Raw genomic sequence first — 21,698 nt, forward strand, 5'->3', positions numbered from 1 at the left:
TCTGGCCCTTTACAGAAAGGTTTGTGAGCCCCTGCACTGTAGTATTGATATGCATTTGAAAAGCTCACAAACGACAAGCACCACGTGTCATGGATACGTCCTAATTTATCATTCCTAGGGGAGTTACACATCAGTTTGAAGTGTGATGAAAAAAGCCTCTTTCTACAAATGAAAATTGACTGCCAAAGTGAGTTATAGAAAAAGTAATGAACTTAGAGCAATGATTCTAAAGGATGGGGACAGGGAGTATACTATTAGAGGGGGAAAGGCTTAGAATGACTAGTTATTTTATCTTTGGCATATTTAATTTTGAAATTTTAGATACAAAAGTGGGTTATGAGAACATGTGTATCAGAACATAGCATGAGTTTAAAGAGAGTTGATTAAATATTGTTCTTAAGAACTGACTTCTTTGCTGTCGTGGTGATTGCTTGAAAACAGCTTCTGAGAACAGTTGCAGCCTTCTATAGCTGCAGTTAAACTGGATCTTGGATAAGGTTGACACCTTCAGGAAGAAAGGAACAAGTTTACTTAGGGAAAGAGCTCTAGCTAAGCACCCCAATCCACACTTGTAAATAATTAGCACTTCATTGCAGGGAGGGTGTGATAACTTTGTCTAAAATTTTAATACCTGAAGTCTTCATGGGTCTGTTGTTTTTACTGATTGTCGTTTATAGTGCCTTTTCTCTTTTCATGCCAGGTTATCTGTAAGCTGGACAGTATATTTGAAAAGTTATTTGTAGAAATAAACAGTGCAAGGATGACATACTTAACCTCTAAGAGGGATTTATTGTTGCCTGTGGCTGGGAATTGTCCCAAACTTTCTTAATTCAGATTGAAGGCTGGAGGTTCCCTGGGTCATCCAGATGGCACACAACCAAGTATCCAGTCTATGTGAGGAAGGTTTACTTTTTTCTTCTTCTTTATTAAGGTATTACATATGTGTCCTTACGCCCCCCCCCCCATTGTCCTCTCACCCCCCTCACCCCCCCCCCCACTCATGCCCTCACCCCCCTGGTGTCTGTGTCCATTGGTTAGGCTTATATGTGTGCATATAAGTCCTTTGGTTGATCTCTTGCCTTTACCCCCATCCTCTCCTACCTTCCCTCTTGTTTTTTTGAGCTATAAACTTCCCTCCCAGGACTGCTTTCATTGTGTCCCATAGATTTTGGATTGTGTGTTTTTATTGTCATTAGTTTCCAGGATGTTTTTAATTTCTTTTTTGATCTCTTTGGTAACCCAATCATTGTTTAATAACATGCTATTCAGCTTCGAAGTGTTTGAATTTTTTAGATTGTTTTTATTGTAGCTTATTTCTAATATTATGCTATTGTGGTCTGAGAAGATGCATGATATGATTTCAATCTTGAATTTGGGGAGACTGCTTGTGACCCAATATGTGGTCTTTTTTAAAAAAATATATTTTATTGATTTTTTTTTTTACAGAGAGGAAGGGAGAGGGATAGAGAGTTAGAAACATCGATGAGAGAGAAACATCAATTAGCTGCCTCCTGCACACCCCCTACTGGGGATGTGCCCACAACCAAGGTACATGCCCTTGACCAGAATCGAACCTGGGACCTTTCAGTCCACAGGCCGACGCTCTATCCACTGAGCCAAACCGGTTACGGCTGTGGTCTATTTTTGAAAATGTCCTATGTGCACTTGAGAAGAACGTATATTCCGTGGCTTTAGGGTGAAATGTTCTGAAGATGTCAATTAAGTCCATCTGATCTAGTGAGTCATTTAGGATTGCTGCTGCTTTGCTGGATTTTTTTTCTAGAGGATTTATCCAGTGATGTCAGTGGTGTATTAAAAGTCCCCTACTATGATTGTATTGCTGTAGATCTCTCCGTTGATATCTTCCAGGAGTTTTTTTTATGTATTTGGTGCTACTGCATTGGGTGCATATCTGTTTACCAGGGTTATAGCCTCTTGTTGTATCAATCCCTTTAGTATTATAAAGTGGCCTTCCTTATCTCTTATAGCCTTCACTTTGAGGTTTATTTTGTCAGATATACTAGGTGTACCGGTTAATAATGCGGATTTTGTAATCAAAACAATAATTTCAAGAAAAACATCAAAAGCGTTTTATTCAAAGTAATGTCCATTGCTAGTTACATATTTCAGGTAATTTGTGGATACGGTCCCTATAGAACTTTTCTTGTTTTGAGGCAAACCATTCAGAGACCAAATTTTCCACTTCATACATTTTGAAGTGCTGCTCAGAAAGTGCATGTCTCATCAATTGGAACAAGTGGCAATCTGAAGGAGCAAGGTCTGGTGAATACGGTGGGTGGGTTAATACTTCCCAGGCAAGATCGTTTAACGTGTCTTTAACTGGTTTTGAAGTGTGTGATGGTGCGTCATCATGAAGTAAAATTACTTTGCTATGTCTAATGGCACATTCAAATGGCACATTTGATCGTTTCACGATCAAAGTGTGGTTCAAATTGATTTTTTGTTGTTGGTAGTGATCAGTATTAACAGTTTCACCTGGTTTTAGAAGCTCATAATACACCACACTTTCCTGATCCCACCAAATGCAGAGCATTGTCTTCTTTCTGAATTGATTTGGCCTTGCAGTCGATGTTGATGGTTGACCTGGATCAACCCATGATTTTGTGCATTTGGGATTCTCAAAATAAATCCACTTTTCATCGCCAGTTACAATTCAATGCAAAAAAGACTTTCTTTCGTGCCATTGAAACATTTTATTGATGACTTTTCGTTTTTCCATTTGTTTTTCATTCAGTTGATGTGGCACCCATTTTCCTCCCTTTAAAATCTCTCCCATTGCTTGTAAACGATCAGAAATTGTTTGCTGAGCAACGTTTAATCTTCCTGCAAGTTGTTTTTGAGTTTGAGACGAATCTTCATCTAATAATGCTTGTAATTGTTGGTCTTCACACTTTCTTGGTTGGCCTGGACATCCTTTGTCTTTCACATCGAAAGCATCACTTTTAAAGCACTTAAACCAGCGTTCACAAGTTTCTTGAGATGGAGTATATTCACCATAAGCTTCCCGAAGTATACAATAACTTTCAGCAGCACTTTTCTTCAAAATAAAGTAATGAATTAAAACTTCCCACAAATGCTTTTTTGGCATGAAATTTGACATTTTTAAGCATAAAAATATCTATGTTAACACCTTCAGCAAATTTGACATATGAAGTTTTGAAGCCTGCTGTCAATACAACAAAATAGCATACATATCAAGTCACATATATGTCAACATATGTGTAACTCCATCTATTAAAAAAAATCCGCATTATTGACTGGTACATCTAGTAAGTTTTGCTACCCCAGCTTTTTTTTTCATTTCCATTTGCCTAAAAGATGTTTTTTCTTTTTTCTTTTTTTAATTGATTTTTTACAGAGAAGAAGGGAGAGGGACAGAGAGCCAGAAACATCAATGAGAGAGAGCGATCAGCTGCCTCCTGCACACCCCCCAGTGGGGATGTGCCCGCAACCAAGGCACATGCCCCCGACCGGAATCAAACCCGGGACCCTTCAGTCCGCAGGCCAAGGCTCTATCCACTGAGCCAAACCGGTTCGGCTAAAAGATGTTTTTTCATCCCTTCACTTTTAGTCTGTGTGAGTCCTTGTTCTGAGGTGGATCTCTTATAGACAGCATATATATGGGTCATGCTTATTTATCCCTTCAACCACTTGATGTCTTTTTATTGGAGCATTTAGTGCGTTTATGTTTAAAGTTATTACTGATAGGTACTTGTTTGTAGCCATGTTTATTATTTATGCCTGTGTTCCTTCTTCTCTTATTATTTCTTCTTTTTACACCAGTCCCTTTAGCATTTCTTACATTGCTGGCTTAGTGATAAAATCCCTTAGCCTTTTATAGTCTGTGAAGCTCCTTATTTCCCCTTTAAATTTGAATGATAGCCTTGCTGGATAGAGTATTCTTGGATTCAGTCCCTTGCTTTGCATCACTTTGTAAATTTCCTTCCATTCCTTTCTGGCCTGATGTGTTTCTGTTGGGAAATCATTTGATAATCTAATGGGAGATCCCTGTATATAACTTTGTCTCTCTCTATTGCAGCCTTTAAGATTCTGTCTTTGTCCTGAACGTTTGCCATTGTAATTACAACATGTCTTAGTGTGGGTCTTTACAGGTTCATCTTGTTTGAGACTCTCTGTGCTTGTGTGAATTTTTTCTTTCCCTACACCAGGGAAGTTTTCTGACAGTATTTCTTCAAATAGGTTTTCTAACTCTTGTTCCTCTTCCTGTTGTTCTGGCACACCTATTATTCGTATGTTGCTTCATTTCATGTCCCAAAGCTCCCTTAGCTCTCCTCCTGTCTTTTAATTTTTTTTCTTCAATTGCAGTTCAGTTTGGCTGTGTTTTGCTTCCCTGTCTTCTAATTCACTAATTCGGTCCTCAGCTTCTCCTAGTCTACTGTTGAAACTTTCCATGGTATTTTTTTAAAATATATTTTTATTCATTTCAGAGAGGAAGGAAGAGGGAGAGAGAGATAGAAACATCCATGATGAGAGAGAATCATGGATCGGCTGCCTCCTGCAAGTCCCCCACTGGGGATTGAGCCAACAACCCAGGCATGTGCCCTGGGACCTTTCAGTTCGCAGGCCAACACTATCCACTGAACCAAACCGGCTAGGGCTCCATGGTATTTTTATTACAGCTATATCACTATTTCTTCTTGATTCTTACATAAGTTGTTGATTTTTTCATCCATCCGGTTTATGAACTGTATGACCCTTATTCCAATACTTTTCCTGACAAATTGCATGCCTCCATTTCACTTAGCTGCTTTTCTGGTGATTCTTCCTTTTCTTGAGGAAGGATTACTTTTATTTCACATGTATCTTGAAAGTGTAATACTTTGGAATGCCGGCTTAAGGTGTCTGTGGTGGGAGTTCCTGCCTTTAGTTGGCCTTAGGTTTTTATTTTTGTCCCCTACAGTCCATGAGGCTTCTGAAAGTGCAGCTCAGACTTCTTCCAGATTGGTAAATGCCTTAAAGGAAAGAGCAGCTTTGAATTCTAGGTTGTCTGGGTTCTTATTTGGATTGTGGCTCAGTAATTCCCCATTACCTATTTAGCCTTTTTATGCTTTTAAGAAAATTATTATTTTAATCCTCATCTGAGGATATTTTTCCATTGATTTTTTAGAGAGCATGGGAGGGAGGAGGAGAAACAGAAACATGGATGTGAGAGAGACACATCAATTGCCTCTCACACATGCCCTGACCAGAGCCAGGGTATTAAGCCTGCAACCTCGGTATGTGCCTCTGACCAGAAATCAAACCTGGGACCCTTCAGTCCATGGGCTGATGCTCCTATCCACTGAGCCAAACTGGCTAGGGCAAGAAAATTATTTTTCCATTTCAGCTGCTTTTTAGCAGTAGGTTGATTGAAATTTCCTAATGCTCAATTTCTACATATGAAATTTCCTATGTACTTTTTTGCTTATCAGAGCTTTGTCAGTAAAGGCTATTAGCCCAGCTTGATACTCAATATGCCTTTGTGTTAATGGGAGAAAAGTTGGGAAAGACGTTAATATTGGCAAGCATCGCTGATGTCTTCTGGATTCTTTAATTGTGGAGGACAGGTATTTGAATTTTAAAAGCCGGATAAGTTCTGTAAGTAATCCTATGTCTTATATCCCCAGTACCTGACTTGGAAGTAATATAAATATTTAGTCAGTTGGATTTTCACTCCTAAAAAGTGAGTTCAGTCTACTGAGGTATAAAAGCAGGCAAGATAAAAGTTGCTAAGTGTTGCATGAATGGTACAGATAGTGGGCCAAGGGAGAGAGATGGTTTAAGTAGGCTTATTTGGGAAGGTAGAGTTGGAGTAAGGTTTCAAAGAATGATTAGGGTTCAGGCAAAGCAGTAATTGGGATTTTAAATGAGCAAATGATGGTGTGCAGGCACAACACTTTTTAAAAAATGTATTTTTTTCTTTTTTTTTTTTTTTTTTTTTTTTACAGAGTGGAAGGGAGAGGGATAGAGAGTTAGAAACATCGATGAGAGAGAAACATCCATCAGCTGCCTCCTGCACACTTCCTACTGGGGATGTGCCCGCAACCAAGGTACATGCCCTTGACCGGAATCGAACCTGGGACCCTTCAGTCTGCAGTCCAACACTCTATCCACTGAGCCAAACTGGTTAGGGCAGGCACAACACTCTTGTTTAGCCAGAGTAGAAAACTCATGTAGATCCTAGGAAGAGAGTGTGAAGCTAGGTGGTAGAGACAAGATAATGAAGGACACCGACTACTAGGAGTTTGCTCTTATTCTGTGGGAATCTGAAGAGTTTGGGGGAAATTAATTCAGGGTAAGTACAGGACAGAAGGGCAAATACCAAACTGGAGAGGAGTTGACCAATTAAGAGCCTCTTTGTCCAGTCAGAGGTAAGACCTGGACATTCCTTGGGAAGAATATTTAAATGTAGCTCAGGCTTTGCCTGTCTGAGAATGGCCCTTGAAGAATTTTTCTATTCTCATGTTCCCTCTTCCCTGAGCATACTTTGAAAGATTTTTTTTTTTTTAATCTGTTTAGAGGGTTTGCCCCAGTATTTTTTTTAAAACATTTTTATTGATTTCAGAGAGAAAGGGAGAGGGAGATAGAAACATCAATAAGAGAGAATCATTGATCGGCTGCCTCCTGCACGCCCCTGAGGGCTCCCGGACTGTGAGAGGGGGTAGGCTGGGCTGAGGGATCCCCCCTCCAGTGCATAAATTTTCATGCACCGGGCCTCTAGTTAATTTGATAAATGTTTACTGTGCACCTACTATTTGCCAAGTACTGTTCTGGGCTCTAGGACTATAAGGTCCCTGCTCTTGTGGTACTTACATTCTTCTTCTTTTTTTAAAAAAATATATTTTATTATTGATTTTTTACAGAGAGGAAGGGAGAGGGATTGAGAGTTAGAAACATTGATGAGAGAGAAACATCCATTAGCTGCCTCCTGCACACTCCCCCACTGGGGATGTGCCCACAACCAAGGTACATGCCCCTGACCGGAATCGAACCTGGGACCCTTCAGTCCGCAGGCCAACGCTCTATCCACTGAGCCAAACCAGTTAGGGTGGTACTTACATTCTTATAAAGCAAGATAGGCAAACTGTAAACAAGTAAATCTATGATTGGCAAGTGAAGAAAAGAGCAGGGGCAGAGGCAGGCTGGAGGGGTTCAATGGGGGATGAAGGGGGACATATGTAATACAACAATGAAGAATTATAAAAAAAGAATGATAAATTGGATTGTAAGGAAGACCTTCCTGAGAAGGTGTACTTCCTTTTATGCCTTTCTAAAACTATATAATGCATTTATGTGTGTACTTGGTAAACTCTTCCTCTATACTGAACTCTTAGTAGCACCTTGAGCTATTATCTCTCTATTCTTGGTTCCTAGATGATGAGTGACTAAATGAATTATACCGCTGTTCCAGTCATCAGTGTACTACCTGAAACTCCCTTAACTCTCAGATCAAGTAACTTTAAGCCTTCTGCAGTTGTGTCTCTGCAGCCAGGGTAAGAGATGCAACCTTACCCTAGAGAAGTTCACGGTCTATGGGCAGAAGTGTGATAAAACTTGCTTTGATTAAGTGTCTGTGCATCCAGAGAGACAGCAGGGTGTTTCCTGAGGAAGGCTACTCAGCTGCACTGGCAGGACCCCTCCAGGTAGTTTACCCTGATCTGTACTCAGGAAGGCTGGCTTGCTAATAAGGCTCTATCTATATATATAAAACCCTAATATGCAAATAGACTGAACAGCCAAACAACCAGTTTCTGTGACATGCACTGACCACCAGGGGGCACGCGTGGAACATGGCAGGCGTCAGCAGCAGGTGGCAGAGTGCGGGCATTGGCTATGGTGGGATGGTGGAGTAGGTGAGTGGGGCTGCCAGGCCAAGGCAGGGCACCGGTTGCTGTCATCGGTGCGATTCTCTGGTGGTTACTGAAAATTCTTTGCTAGCGTGTGTTGTGGTCTTGCCTGGCACTCACACCTGCTGCCGTCGCCTAGCACCAGCCCTAATCACTCCGGGCCATCAGTAGTGTGAGCGGGGCTGGTGCCATCAGTGTGTGGGAGCAGCAGTGGCGGGAGTGGGGCTGCTGGCTGGCAGAGAACCGGGGGCTGCAGCAGGAGGAGCCGGGCAGGGGCATGGAGTATGGGCCGAGACCCGCCTCTGTGCCCACTGCAGCTTCGCAGCCTACAGTTCCTTTCAAGGTGCATGAATTTGTGCACTGGGCCCCTAGTTTGTCTATAAAACCAGAGTCCACTGTGTTAAGTTATGATGAGAAATATGTCAGGTGCAGTAGACCTTAACTGTGTTTGGTCTACTATTGGCCTTAACTCTGTTTTCTTCATGAAATCCTACCACTTAGGGAGCCTAATTAAAGTCAAGAGGCAGATCCTCAGACCAGAATGAGCCAAACATTATAGGAATGGAATGTTTACCAACATCTAGGTACCGCTACCACCATGAGCCTGGCACAGCCTTCCTCCTTTGTTTCAGAGGTTCCTGGTCCTGTTGCATCTTAAACTCGATATTTTCTCTATCCCCAAATGGCACATTCTTACTGTAGTTTAAATGACTATTCTGGTTTTCATTACAGTCCAGTCCTTAGGACCCATTACTTTCTTTTTCAGACTTTGCTTATTATTGGCTTTGTTGCCTGTACCTTACTGTTCCTCTAGTCTTGGGGATAGGGGTGGGGATAAGTTTCCAAACTCACTGTTTTCCCCAAATGTGCTGGGATCCACAGGCTACCCAGTTTATTCAAATCTGGGTGGCAGTGGTTTCAGATGCAGGCCTAAAGTTCCCAACGTGTTAAATTATAGATGGCCTATCACAGTGGTTCTCAACCTTCCTAATGCCACGACCCTTTAATACAGTTCCTCATGTTGTGGTAACCCCCAACCATAAAATTATTTTCACTGCTACTTCATAACTAATTTTGCTACTGTTATGAATCATAATGTAAATATCTTATATGCAGGATGTATTTTCATTGTTACAAATTGAACATAATTAAAGCATAGTGATTAATCACAAAAACAATATCTACACTAATAAAAGAGAAACATGGTAATTAGCGTACGACCACTACCCTTCCCATTGGCTAATCAGCATATCCTTATGCAAATGAACTGTCAGCCAAGATGGCGGCCGGCAGCCATGCACTGAAGCGAACAGGGAGGCTTGCTTGCTTCAGTGATGGCGAACTCCAACCTTCCCCGCCTAACTTGCCGGCCTCTCAGCTGCAACTCTAAGCAACTATGTTGCAAATATAGAAGCTAAACAAAACCCCAGAAACCGGCTTTCAGTCAGCCAGGCTTCAGCCAGCCTGACCGCAACATTGTATCAAATTTTTCAGCAGCTGAGGCCTCAGAGCTAAAGCTGGCCCAGAATAAAAAAAAAAAGAAAAGAAAAAAGGATCGGTTGGGAGCTTCAGTCACCCGCCAGCCAGAAAACGGCCCTCAGCCCCTCAGCCAGCCTGGCAGGCACCCCAGTGGGGACCCCCACCCTGATCCAGGACACCCTTCAGGGCAAACCAGCCGGCCCCCACCCGTGCACCAAGCCTCTATTCTATATAGTAAAAGGGTAAATGCCTCCCGGCACTGGATCAGTGGAGCCGCGAGGCCTCCCGGCACCAGGATCAGTGTGACGGGGCAGCGCCCAAACCCCTGATCGCCCTGCGGCTCTGTGTGTGACAGGGGGCGGGGCCACAACCTCCCTGATCGCCCTGCGGCTCTGTGTTTGACAGGGTGCGGTGCCCCAAGCCCCGCCCCCCCACGGGCCCTGCCCTGAGTGTGAAAGTAGCGGCACCCCAACACCCTGATCGGCCCTGCTCTGTGTGGGACAGGGTGCAACGCCCCAACCACCCCCCCATGGGCCCTGCTCTGTGTGTGACAGGATAGAGCCATAACCTCCCCATTGGCCCTGCCCTGAGTGTGACAGGGTGCAGTGCCCCAACCCCCTGATTCGCCCTGCTCTGTGCGTGACAGTGTATGGAGCCCCAACCCCCCTGATCGGCCCTGCTCTGTGAGTGACAGGGTGCAGCGCCCCAACCCCCTGATCCGCCCTGCTCTGTGCGTGACAGGGGGTGGCGCCACAACCTCCCCATCGACCCTGCCTTGAGTGTGACAGGGGGCGGTGCCCCAACCCCCCAATCGGCCCTACCCTGAGTGTGACTGAGGGTGGCATTGCAACCTCCCGATCCGCCCTGCTCTGTGCATGACAGGGGGCAGCACCCCAACTCCCCAATCGGCCCTGTTCTGAGCCTGACCAGGGGCTGCACCTAGGGATTGGGCATGCCCTCTGCCACCCGGGAGCAGGCCTAAGCCAGCAGGTCGTTATCTCCCGAGGGGTCCCAGACTGTGAGAGAGCACAGGCTGGGCTGGGGGGGACCCCCCTTCTCCCCTCCCCCGAGTGCACAAATTTTTGTGCACCGGGCCTCTAGTGTAATTATATATGTGTTTTCTGATGGTCTTAGGCGACCTCTGTGAAAGGGTCGTTCGACCCCCAAAGGGGTCGCGACCCACAGGTTGAAAACCGCTGGCCTATCAGTAGGAGGATAGTATTAAAGCTTTTCTTGGGTTATGACTAAGAGGCATGTAGACATCGGAAATCCTGCAGGTCAAGGGCAGAGATCCTGTGAATGGAGACTTAGGGGACTTTAGCTATGGCGTGTGCTCATGCAGCAGCTGAGGCTAGTTTCAGAGGTGGGAATGAGGTCCTTAAATTAGGTCATCGAGACATCTTTTTCGCCTTGAAAGATAGGAATGAGGTTGTGTTGGGGAAAAACAGATTGTGGTGACGAACGCCCATCGGTGAATGCCCAGTTGTGTTCCTTCCAGTCTCAAGCCTAGGTTTCCCGAGTATAGAATGGAGAAAGCAACAGTTCAGACTTGCCATTGAGCATAAAGTGCTTTAATTTCATTGTAATATCACACTTCCACGAGGCAAAGGATCCACAAAACAAGGCGATGAGAAGGTAAATGGGGGTTGGGAGTGGTTAGGAATAGAAAGAGGCAACATGGAACCCCTAATATTGAGTTACATCGCTTGTGACGTATGCACAATATCCAAGCAGCCCCGTGGTACTGCAGCAACAGCGCAGGCTCAGTTCTGGTGTGGGGTTTCTGGGGATTGTAGTTTTCCAATATTTGCAGTAGAGGAAGACCTGTCACTGCCATCTTTCACACCCGAGCTGGCAAGGCTGTGTGCATGGTCCCTTGTGTGTGTGTATGTGTGTTTGTGTGGGGGCGTGGTTGGCATATCAGAAGTTAGCAATGTCTATAATAGAAGCTTACAGGGCTATTGGGACCTCAAGAAAGGCTTGAGGAATTTGGAAATCCTTTATCAGGAAATTGCATGGTATACAATCTGGATGGATTAGGAATTTACCTGGGAGATGGGAGACAGCGGGGAGGTGGCAGTGAGCGGATGGAATCATTCCAGCAGAACCTGCTCCAAAGGTTTGGAAGCATGAGAGCAATTCTGGATGGCTGAGAACACAAGGAGGTTGAATAGGGGCTGGTAAGAATGGGATCTGAGAACTTAGAAATGGGACATAATCAGATCATGAAGGGTCTTGATGCCAAAACCAGTGACTCTGGACCTTTTCTTGAATACACTGATATCTCAAACACAGCCCAATCAGTATGAATGACTTCCTCCTTTGCATTCTCCCTTGTTTTGTTCATCTTTGTTTTATCACTTGCCACAGCATTCTGTGTCTTCATCCCCAGAGCTCAACAAGGGCCATGGCATGCGATAAAAGCTCAAAAAGTGCTTTTTGAGTGATCAGATTTGAGTTTTAGAAAAGCAACCCAAACAAGAGTAAGAAGGGAGCAAGCCTGGATGTAAAAGCCATCACAGTTCAAAGTAAATTGTTTTGAACCTCCATTTTCCCCTCTGACCAAGAGCTGAAACTGGGCAGCATGAAGGCCATTTCCAATGTGGGTTTTGTTTGGCCAGCACTTTTTGAAAAATTAGTTGCCCCAAATTTTTTAAATGCGAGGTTTCACATTTAAGATTTCTGGCTTTTAGTCAGAGAAGGATAAATACCACATGATCTCACTCATTTGTGGAATATAGAGAACAACATAGACTGATGAACAGGGACAGATCCAGAGACAGAGAAGCAGCGATCAGACTGTCAATTCCCAGAGGGAAAGTAGGGGAAGGTGGGGGTAAGATCAACCAAAGGACTTGTATGCATACATATAAGCCAAACCAATGGACATGGACAACAGGGGGATGAGAGCATGAGGGGGGGGAGGGGTTGGGGGTTAATGGGGGATGAGGACACATTTGTAATACCTTAACCAATAAAAAAATTAAAGATTAAAAAAAAAAGATTTCTGGCTTTTCTTGAAAAACATCAAGATTTGACTATTTGGGGCCCTGGTTCTCTCAACAGTAATAGGATAGAACTGAATAGTTGCTGCTGCCTTTAGATAGGACAGACATATGCCCCCCCGTTTGTCTTATTCCCCACCACTCCTTCCCATTAGTCAAATTGAGGCCAAGTACCAGTTGCCATTTATCATGGTACTTTTGTTTTCAGGGTGAGCTCTGTTTGACCTTAGAGGCATCTGTGTTGCCTATCTTTGTACTTATCTATCCTGCCTGGTATCTAAGGAGTGATACAATGAAGTTAGTATTTTAGGAAGATTAGTCAGGGAAAAAGTGAAGTGAGGAGCTGGGAGGCAGAAAGGAAAAAACAGAAACCTGTGGAAGGAATATTTGAGAGAATGTGGGCAGTAATTAAATATTGGATGAAAGATGAGGAAAAGACAAAATACAACTTCAGTTTCCAATAAAAAAGTGGAAGAAATGCAAAGGGTGGTGGTGAACAATACCTTGTGAGCTCTGGTATTTTGTGAGCAAGGGCCATGAGTTAAGAGTTCCCTAAGCCCCCAGCATTTGCTGGGCATGTGTTAGGTGCTCAGGAAATTCTAATTGAACTAAAACTCTAATCTGATGGGGGGAAGGAAGAATTGGAATCTTCTATATATATAAAAGCCTAAGCGACCGAACGACCAGATGACTGGACGACCAGTTGCTATCATGCGCACTGACCACCAGGGGACAGACACTGAACACAGGATCAGGCTCCTTCTTGTCTGGATCAGGCTTGCAGGGATAGGGCCTGCTGGGATCAGGCCTGTGGGGATCTGGCTCCCTCCTGTCTGGATCGGGCCTGTGGGGATTGGGCCGAAACCATCTATTTGACATCCCCTGAGGGTCCTGAATTTTGAGAGAGTGCAGGCCAGACCGAGGAACCCCACCGGTGCATGAATCCGTGCACCAGGCCTCTAGTGCTTGAATAAAACCAGCAAATTCTGGGACCTTAGGGATTATCTCCAGAGTGGGTGATCTGGGGCTTAGGGGCATTTAATTCCCTCGGGGGAATAAAACCTTTGCAAAAGTCCTGAAATAGATCAGGAATCTGGCATGCAAAAATGGAGATGGGATGGAAATGGTGAAAGGATAAAAAAAAAAATTAAAGACTTGGGTGGCAGGACTTTTCCTGAAATACATTGAAACAAGCTCTTGGTTGGAACATTAGGCAGGGGATTTTGGACAGAGGCTTGGAAGGTTGGAATGCTGGACTTGGCTAAATGTTTTTTTATTTTTTAAATATGTTTTTATTGATTGCAGCTGCTGCTTTTCCCCATTCCAGTGCCTGGCACGTTATTATTTAGTAAATGACTTAAGTTTTTATTTTAAACTTTAAAAAAAGGGTGAGAGATAGAAACATCACTAATGAGAGAGAATCATGGATAGGCTGCTTCCTGCACAACCCGTACTGGGGATCGAGCCGGCAACTCTGGCATGTGCCCTGACCTGGAATCTAACCATAACCTCCCAGTTCCTGGGTCGACATTCAAACACTGACCCACACTAGCCAGGCTAAATGTTTTTGAGAGCACATCACTTAAAAGGAAAATACATTTTCAGCCCAAACCGCAAATAAATATTTAATTGCAAGTTATTTATGTGTATCACTACAGTGATGTTATGTACTTTAAAAACAAACAAAACAAAACAAAATAAAAACATTTACACACACACGCAACACAGAAATTTTAGCTCTGGCTGGTTTGGCTCAGTGCTTAGAGCTGCGGCCCTCAGACCAGACGGTCATGGGTTCGATTTTGGTCATGGGTTCGATTTCCAGCCAAGGGCACATACCTTCATTCCCATCCCCTGTCTGGCCTTTGCGGCAATCGATGTGTCTCTCTCACATCAATGATTCTCTCTCTCCCTCCCTTCCTCGATCTCTAAAAAATCAATGGAAAAATGTCCTCAGGTGAAGATTAAAAACAAAACCCAAAAGCAAAAAGATACAGATTTTTAAAAAGTTTTGATAAACAGCCCTAGCCGGTTTGGCTCAGTGGATAGAGCGTCGGCCTGTGGACTGAAGGGTCCCGGGTTCGATTCAGGTCAAGGGCATGTACCTGGGTTGCAGGCACATCCTCAGTAGAGAGTGTGCAGGAGGCAGCTGATCGATGTTTCTCTCTCATCGATGTTTCCAACTCTCTATCCCTCTCCCCTCCTCTCTGTAAAAAATCAATAAAATATATTGTTAAAAAAAGTTTCGAGAAACAGAAATATTCTCGTATTTTCTTCCCACACTCTAATGTATCATATTACGTACACCCTGCAGTACCCACACACACACACCACTTTGGATGCTCCTCTGTAGTCAAAGGGAGCCATGGAGGGTCTCAGAGGAAGGCGTCATGGTCTTTATCAACCTTCCTGAATCCACAGACTTTAGGAGCTGAGACATCAAAAACTGGGATTGCCTTAGACTGGTTCCCACCGTCCAGGAACAGCCTCCGTGCTTTACGCATAATTTGTATAATTCCAAAAGCCTCCCTAAACTATAGGTACTGTTATTGTCTTTTAAAGTAATATTTTAAACTTTTAAAAAAATGTATACTGATCAGACACAGTGGAAGGAAGGGAGAAAGAGAAACATCAATTTGTTGTTCCACTTATGTATGCATTGATTGCTTCTCATGTGCCCTGACTGGGGATCGAACCCACAACCTTGGCTCATCAGGACGATCTCTAACCGATCGAGCTACTCGGCCAGGGGAATATTTTCATTTTCATTTGAGGAACTGAGGCTAAGTGCGATTAGGAAACTGCTAGGGTCACACACAAGGGGCGAAGTCAGAATATTAACCCACCTAGCGCGGGTCCACAGTCCATGAGCTTAACCGTTGCTGGAATGGCGGCGGGGACACACTTTTTCTCTCGAGTGGCCTCGGTCAAGTAACTCACGAACCAAAGCTGCCGGGGGAGTGCGGGGCACAGCCCCCGAGGCAGCCGGAGCGCACCGCCCGCTGGGCCCTCGCTAACGCGATTCCCTAGGGAAGGTCGGTTTATCCACCGTCTTACCTGCAGCACGCAAGCGCACACCCGCGCAGGCGCAGATCGATACGCTTGGTTCCTATGGTTTCCGGGGCCAGACGGCGGAAGGAAGGTCTACTTCCGGTGTCGCGCTACAAGCGTCGCGCTGCGGGCATCCTTTGCGGCAGCTCTCCGCGTCGCCTGCAGCTCTTCTGGTACCCGCAGCCAGCGGCCGAACAAGGGCACCGCAGCAGGACGGTAGGGCCTGCGGGTGTGTACGCGGGGCAGTTTAACTTAAGGAACTTCCTTCCGAGATTTCTTTAACCAATTTCCTCGTGGCTGGCTGGGTGTCCGTTCTCTCTCACTCGAACTCCGGGCGTGCTTTCCGCTTCCCCAGGTCCCTTGGCCCACACAGCCAGCCAATGTCACTGAAGCTTGTAGACCGCACCTCTCTCGGTGCTCCTTACAGGCTAACCGAGATATCTGCCAGGCCAACGCTTTGGCCTTCTGGCTCGCCACCTGAAGCCCATGCTCCTTGTCTCGGCTCTCAAGTCCCCGCGTGATTGCGGCCCTGCACCCCGCTTCAGCTCATTTCGTTCTTCCCGACGTGATTGCGCTGCAGCCATGTCTGGGTCCTCAGTGTCCCTCACACACACCCAGACCTGCGGCTGTAACTCCTGCTGTGCCCTCTGGAGCACTCTGCCCACTGACCTTCACTGCGCAAGCTCAGCCCTTCCTAAAAGGCATCCTCACATCTCCTGGGCGGAGTTGATGCTTCCTCCTTCGAGCTCTTAAACCCTGGTTTGTTCCTTCCTTTGGGCTCCCAATTCGCTGTGTATCTGTAATCTCGTACTTAACGTTGCAGCTGCTGCTTTCCCCCATTCCACTGCCTTACTAATTTATTATTTTAGTAGATGACTTAAAGAATGGGTAGGAAATTTAAAAATTAAATTCACCTGTGGATCTACTATTCATACATAACTATTGCCGTTTTGTGTGTGTGCTTTCCTCCAGTCTTCTTTTGCAGACAGTTTTTCTTCGGCATTATTGTTGTATTTTTTCTTTATTTGACATTAAAATGTATGTCCCATGTTTATTTTTCTTTTTTCCTGAATATCATCATATTCTACTAAGTAGGTACTGGATTTAATTATCCATTTAAGTTGTTTGAAATTAACCTTTTTTTTTTTTTTCAACAAACTACTACCTGGTCCCTGCCCTTACTGCATTCATCGTTCCATAAGGGAGACATTCAAGTAAATAGTCCATTATAGTGGCATGCAGAGTACTCCTATGGGAAGTGGAGACTGATGTGGTGACATAAAGGGGGATGCCGGTTTCAGGAGGGCTTCTCAGGGAAGGTGTCATCTAAGTTGATTTGGATAGAAATATGTAAAGAAATGTTTCTATGCTTATGCTTTTTTTGTTCTTTTCAGTTATTTTTTCAGATCTGACTCAAAGAATTGGGATTATTAAGTCAAAAACATAAAAACTCTTTTTAACTTTCGATAAACATGACTTTATCAATATAAAGAAGATTTTTATACTTTATTTTAGTTCTCTTTCCCTTGGGTTTTGTGAAAGCACAGAAATTGTTCATCTACCGTAAACTGGGAGAATCTGTCTAATGAAAAAGTTTGGTGCGAAGAAATTGGGAGAATAGTGTAAAATAACTTTCTAGAGGGCTATTTATCATCATAACCTCATTTTTCTTAGAAATTTCTTACTTGATTGTATTTTTATGGCATTATATCTTTCTTTACCTTCCATTTCAGCCATGCCTTTCTTTGATATACAGAAGAAGTTGGGCATTGACTTAGACCGCTGGCTGTCAATCCAAAGTGCTGAACAGCCTCACAGGATTCCATCTCGATGCCATGCTTTTGAAAAAGAATGGATAGAATGTTCACATGGAATTGGTGGTATCCGCGCACGGAAAGAGTGCAAGATAGAATATGAAGATTTATTAGAATGTCTTCTTCGGCAGAAAACGGTGAGGAAGTGATGGAGGTGGGAGCTGAGTTACTTCCTTATTTCTTTGGGGCTACTTTCCAGTATTTTTAATTGGTCATTGAGTTGAATTGGCAAGACTTTTATGGTAAAACACCTCTGTTTAGGTACCATGTTAAGGAAGTTAAATGACTTCTGGTCTGAGGAAGCCCTGTTGTTCCTCATCTCTCTGATTTTCCTTAATATCGATCCTTGCTGTAGCCATCAGGTTAGAAATTAAATGTCTTTGTCTGTTTCTGTTTTTGTAGTAGGCCATAAAGCAAAGAATATCAACCCGTCCTGGATGTTTGTGAAAATCTTTGGGTAAAAATCCTTAAAATTCATTGAACCCTCATTGGGGAAGGGGTTAAAACCTTGAAGGTCTATTACATTGAACCTGATATAACTATCTCTGAAATATTTATACTCTGGGGAAGGTGGAGGTGTTAATGAGATTGCTTTAGGTGAGCCTAACCAAAAATGCATAGGGAAAGGGGGTGCTAACACAGGGCTAACACATTTAGAGCTCTGTTCTCCCTTAAAGAAGAAATCTTTGAGTGTGGGCTGTTTTTTTGCATATTTCTGTGCTCCAGATATAACAAATAGAAATGTTTTTTATAACTTAATTTCTTGTAGTTCAGGGAGACAATTTAGATGTTCAGTTAAATTTATCTATCAACATTTTAAATGTCTTTTAACATCTGTTAGCATTTGGTTAAAGTGAAGCCAAATTTGGAAAGAATGAAAGGGTATCAAGTCATAATTTTGTATTGATCTCTGTAGGAATATTGATCATTAAGTGGGTAATAGTATAGTGTAGTCTATATTATAGGACAATGAGTGGGTCATGTTTGGCCACCTACCAGCTAGTTCACAATGTCTTCTCTTCTCGTGGGCCTGCATTATTCCTTGCTCAGATTAAGACTTTACTCACTGTGGAAAATTTACATCAAGAGGAGGCAGTGTGGTGAGGTGGAAAGGACATTGGATTGAAGTTAGAAGAGCTGGGTTTTGGTGTGGTTCTGCCACCACTATTTTTGTGTCTTCAGGCAAGTCACTTGTTTGTCTTGATGTCCTTATCTGGAAATTTTATTAAAGAGTTCCCCCAAGGTCACTTCCTCATCCTGTGAATTTATGAATAGATATGTTACTGTTTTAGAGGTTACCCTAAATGACTAGATACTTCCCCCTAGGTGAAGAAACTAGTGATTCAGGAAATTAGAATCAAGCCCTTTTCTAAGTGCCTGGCATGTAATAATGCATTTATTTCTCACAACAACCTTGTAAGATGCTTTACTATTATTTCCCCCACCATACAATTAAAAACACTTGAGGCAAGGAAAAACTAGGACCATTGCCTAAGATCATATAGCTAGTAAGTGCTGTAACTGGGATTTGAGCCTGGCAATGCTGGCTCCAGAGCCTGTGCTTATTATATCACAACACTAAATGGTTATTGGCTCTAGTTCAGGTGAAGATTTAATCCATGGTGTTCTGATAGCTCAACCATGACTAGTCCTCTGTTGGGAAATTTCTTTCATAGAGAAATCTATTTTTTCTTAAATATATTCTTATTTATTTCAGAGAAGAATGGAGAAGGAGAAAGAGATAGAAACATCAATTATGAGAGAATCATTGATTGGCTGCCTCCTGCACGCCCCCTACTGGGGATCGAGCCCACAACCTGGGCATGTGCCTGTGACCAGAGTCGAACCTGGGACCTTTTGATCCACAGGCCGATGTTCCATCCACTGAGCCAAACCAGCTAGGGCAAGAAATCTATTTTTTTAATATCTTATTATTGATTTTAGAGAGGGAGAGAGAGAAACATCAATGATGAGAGAGAATCATTGATCGGCTGCCTCCTGCACATCCCCTATTGGGGATTGAGCCTGCAACCCAAGCATGTACCTTTGACTGGAATTGAGGGACCCTTCAGTCCATAGGCTGACCCAAACCAGCTAGGGCAGCCTTTTTTAAAAAAATCTTTACCCCAGGATATTTTTTCATTGATTTTTAGGGAGAGTGGAAGAGAGAGGGAAAGACAGAAACATCGATGTGAGAGAAACACATCGATTGGTTGCCTCCTGCATAAGCTCTGACCAGCTCTGGGCCCAGGGAGGAGCCTGCAACCAAGGTACATGCCCTTGACTGGAATCGAACCTGTGACCCTTTGGTCCTCAGGCCAACGCTCTATCCACTGAGCCAGACCAGCTAGGGCCAGACATTTTTTTTTTTTTTAAGTCCCTGTCCTAATGGAGCTTATATAGTGGGGAGGGGAACAGAAAGTTAACAAACAAGTTAAAAAATAGGGTGTCAGGAGTTGAGTGCAGTGGGGAAAATAAACAGGAAAGGGATGGAAAGCCCTGGTCATGGGAGCTAAGTTGTTTGTTTGTTTGTTTTAAATAGAGCGGTCAGAGAAGAGTTCAGCAACACAAGACATTTGAGCAGAGACTTAGAGAAAGTGAGCCAAGTGGAAACAAGGGGAGAGTATGTCTGGCAGAAGCAGCAGCAAGCGCAAGGATTCCTGAGCTGGATCAGAGAGAGCTAGAGGAAGGTGTTAAGACATAAAGTCAGGGAGATCGGCCTCCTAAGTCATTATAAGGAAGGATTTGTTTTTTCTTTCAGTAAGATGGGAAGCCATTGAGTTTTGAGCAGATAAATAATGCAGTCATGACTAGTGAGTGTATTTTCTTTTTCGAAGGGTCCGTGTGAATCATGCTTTCACACAGGCTTGTATAGCATGACATTTGCTAGGAATGGCCTATCTGAGAGGCAAAACTCAAGGCTCAACAGTGACTAGTAGCTATTGGGTCTTAATTTCAGTTTGGTAAAAAGAGACCTTATATTGGCTATTTCTGCTTCATTCATACCCAGCGAACAATCAATAGCAGCAGTGCCACCTTCACATAGAGAGGTCAGGAATATATAGCCTTTAATATTTTAAAAGCTTTTAGTGTGTATGACTATGTCTCTTAAAAGTTTTTTAATATATATTTTTATTGATTTTAGAGAGGAAGTCAGATGGAGAGAGAGATGGAAACATCAGTGATGAGAGAGAATCATTGATTGGCTGCCTCCTACATACCCCACACTGGGGATCCAGCCCGCAACCCCGGCATGTGCCTTGACTGTAATCAAACCCAGGATCCTTCAGTCTCAAGCTGATGCTCTATCCACTGAGCCAAACCAGCTAGGACTCTTAAAGGTTTTTGACTTGTAAGTTTTGTTATTAGATTTCAAGGAGACATTATTACATGTACTAGAAGTTTATTTGTTAAAAGCTTGAGAAATTATTTCAAGTTTTTAAAAGACAAGTTTCATGTCAGAGGCCCTCTGAAAATGAAATCAATTTTCCTTCCGTTTCTCCAGCCCTCGCTTTCTGGTGCATATCTCCCCCTAGTTTTTTATTTATTTGTGTATTTGTTTATATTTTAGAGAAACATTGATTTGTTGTTCTACTTATTTATGCATTCATTGGTTGATACTTGTTTGTGCCCTGACTGGGGATCAAATCTGCAACCTTGGTGTATCAGGGCAATGTTCTGAGTTACCTGGCCGGGGCCTCCCCCTGGTTTTAAATACTTTTTTCCTTTGACAGATGAAACGCCTGAGTGCCATCATGAAGCAGCGGAATAAGCTAATCAAGGAGGGGAAGTACACACCTCCACCTCACCACATGGGCAAGGAGGAGGAGCCTAGGCCCTAAGCAGAGCAGCGCTGAGGCTGATTTCCATGTTCATTCTTCTCCACCGGAAAGCTTATGTACTGACAACTTCTTTGTGAAAGTGTCTCAAAATAAAGGATTGCTTCATCCTATTTGTTCTATTTTCTCTTGGATCATACTTTTTTTCTATAATAAGATTGCAACCTATTTTTTAAGTTTGGGAAAATGCCTCTATGCCTTAAAAATGAGCATCCAGGGGATGATAAGCAGCATTTAATGAATGCTTAATGTGTGTGAGGTTCTTCAAATATGGTAACTCACTTAAGAAGTTGCAGTGTTCTTTACTGCTTTGATTCTGGTTTATCTTCCATAAAGCACAGACTTGGGCTGGGAGGAAGAGGCAGCAAAGACCAATTGTGTTTACTATAAGGTCTGTGAAGTCTACCGTTAAGGCTAAGAAAATACCACATTCAAATAACAATTTTGAAGAAGCAAAGCCATTGTTTTAATTTGCTATCTTACACCAGTGGTATAGTACCTTTAATTGGCATGCTTAGAAACTGTTATTCCCAGATTTCAAGATTCCCAAGAAACCACATCAGGGAGCCATCCAATCCGATGCAAAAGCATAAGAATCTGTATTTCAAGCTAGCTTGAGCTCTCCATCCACTAGACTCACCG

At 43.4% G+C, this 21,698-nt stretch overlaps 1 protein-coding gene and 1 long non-coding RNA gene across 4 annotated transcripts; one reads left to right on the top strand and one right to left on the bottom strand.

Moving 5' to 3' along the window:
- Positions 1–87: 87 nt before the first annotated feature.
- On the bottom strand, positions 88–15,554 carry LOC139003205 (uncharacterized). Of its 2 annotated transcripts, none has more exons than XR_011470227.1 (4): positions 15,410–15,554; positions 11,396–11,496; positions 632–712; positions 88–505 (listed from the first exon to the last, which is right to left on the bottom strand). It is a non-coding gene; the product is annotated as an uncharacterized lncRNA (long non-coding RNA). The 2 variants fall into 2 exon arrangements; XR_011470226.1 differs by lacking the exon at positions 15,410–15,554 and adding an exon at positions 15,199–15,396.
- NDUFS5 (NADH:ubiquinone oxidoreductase subunit S5) lies at positions 15,513–21,169 on the top strand. Of its 2 annotated transcripts, none has more exons than XM_070404777.1 (3): positions 15,513–15,619; positions 17,137–17,354; positions 20,952–21,169. In XM_070404777.1, the coding sequence occupies exons 2-3, from the start codon at positions 17,139–17,141 to the stop codon at positions 21,057–21,059; spliced, it is 324 nt and encodes a 107-aa protein (XP_070260878.1). In that variant the 5' UTR covers positions 15,513–15,619; positions 17,137–17,138; the 3' UTR covers positions 21,060–21,169. The 2 variants fall into 2 exon arrangements, with proteins under 2 accessions (XP_070260878.1, XP_070260879.1); XM_070404778.1 differs by having other exon boundaries at positions 15,535–15,632.
- Positions 21,170–21,698: the final 529 nt, after the last annotated feature.

The sequence above is a fragment of the Myotis yumanensis genome, unplaced genomic scaffold (assembly GCF_028538775.1).
Source record: "Myotis yumanensis isolate MYYU_CA2020_CCGP unplaced genomic scaffold, mMyoYum1.0.hap1 SCAF_2, whole genome shotgun sequence".
Lineage (NCBI taxonomy): Eukaryota > Metazoa > Chordata > Mammalia > Chiroptera > Vespertilionidae > Myotis > Myotis yumanensis.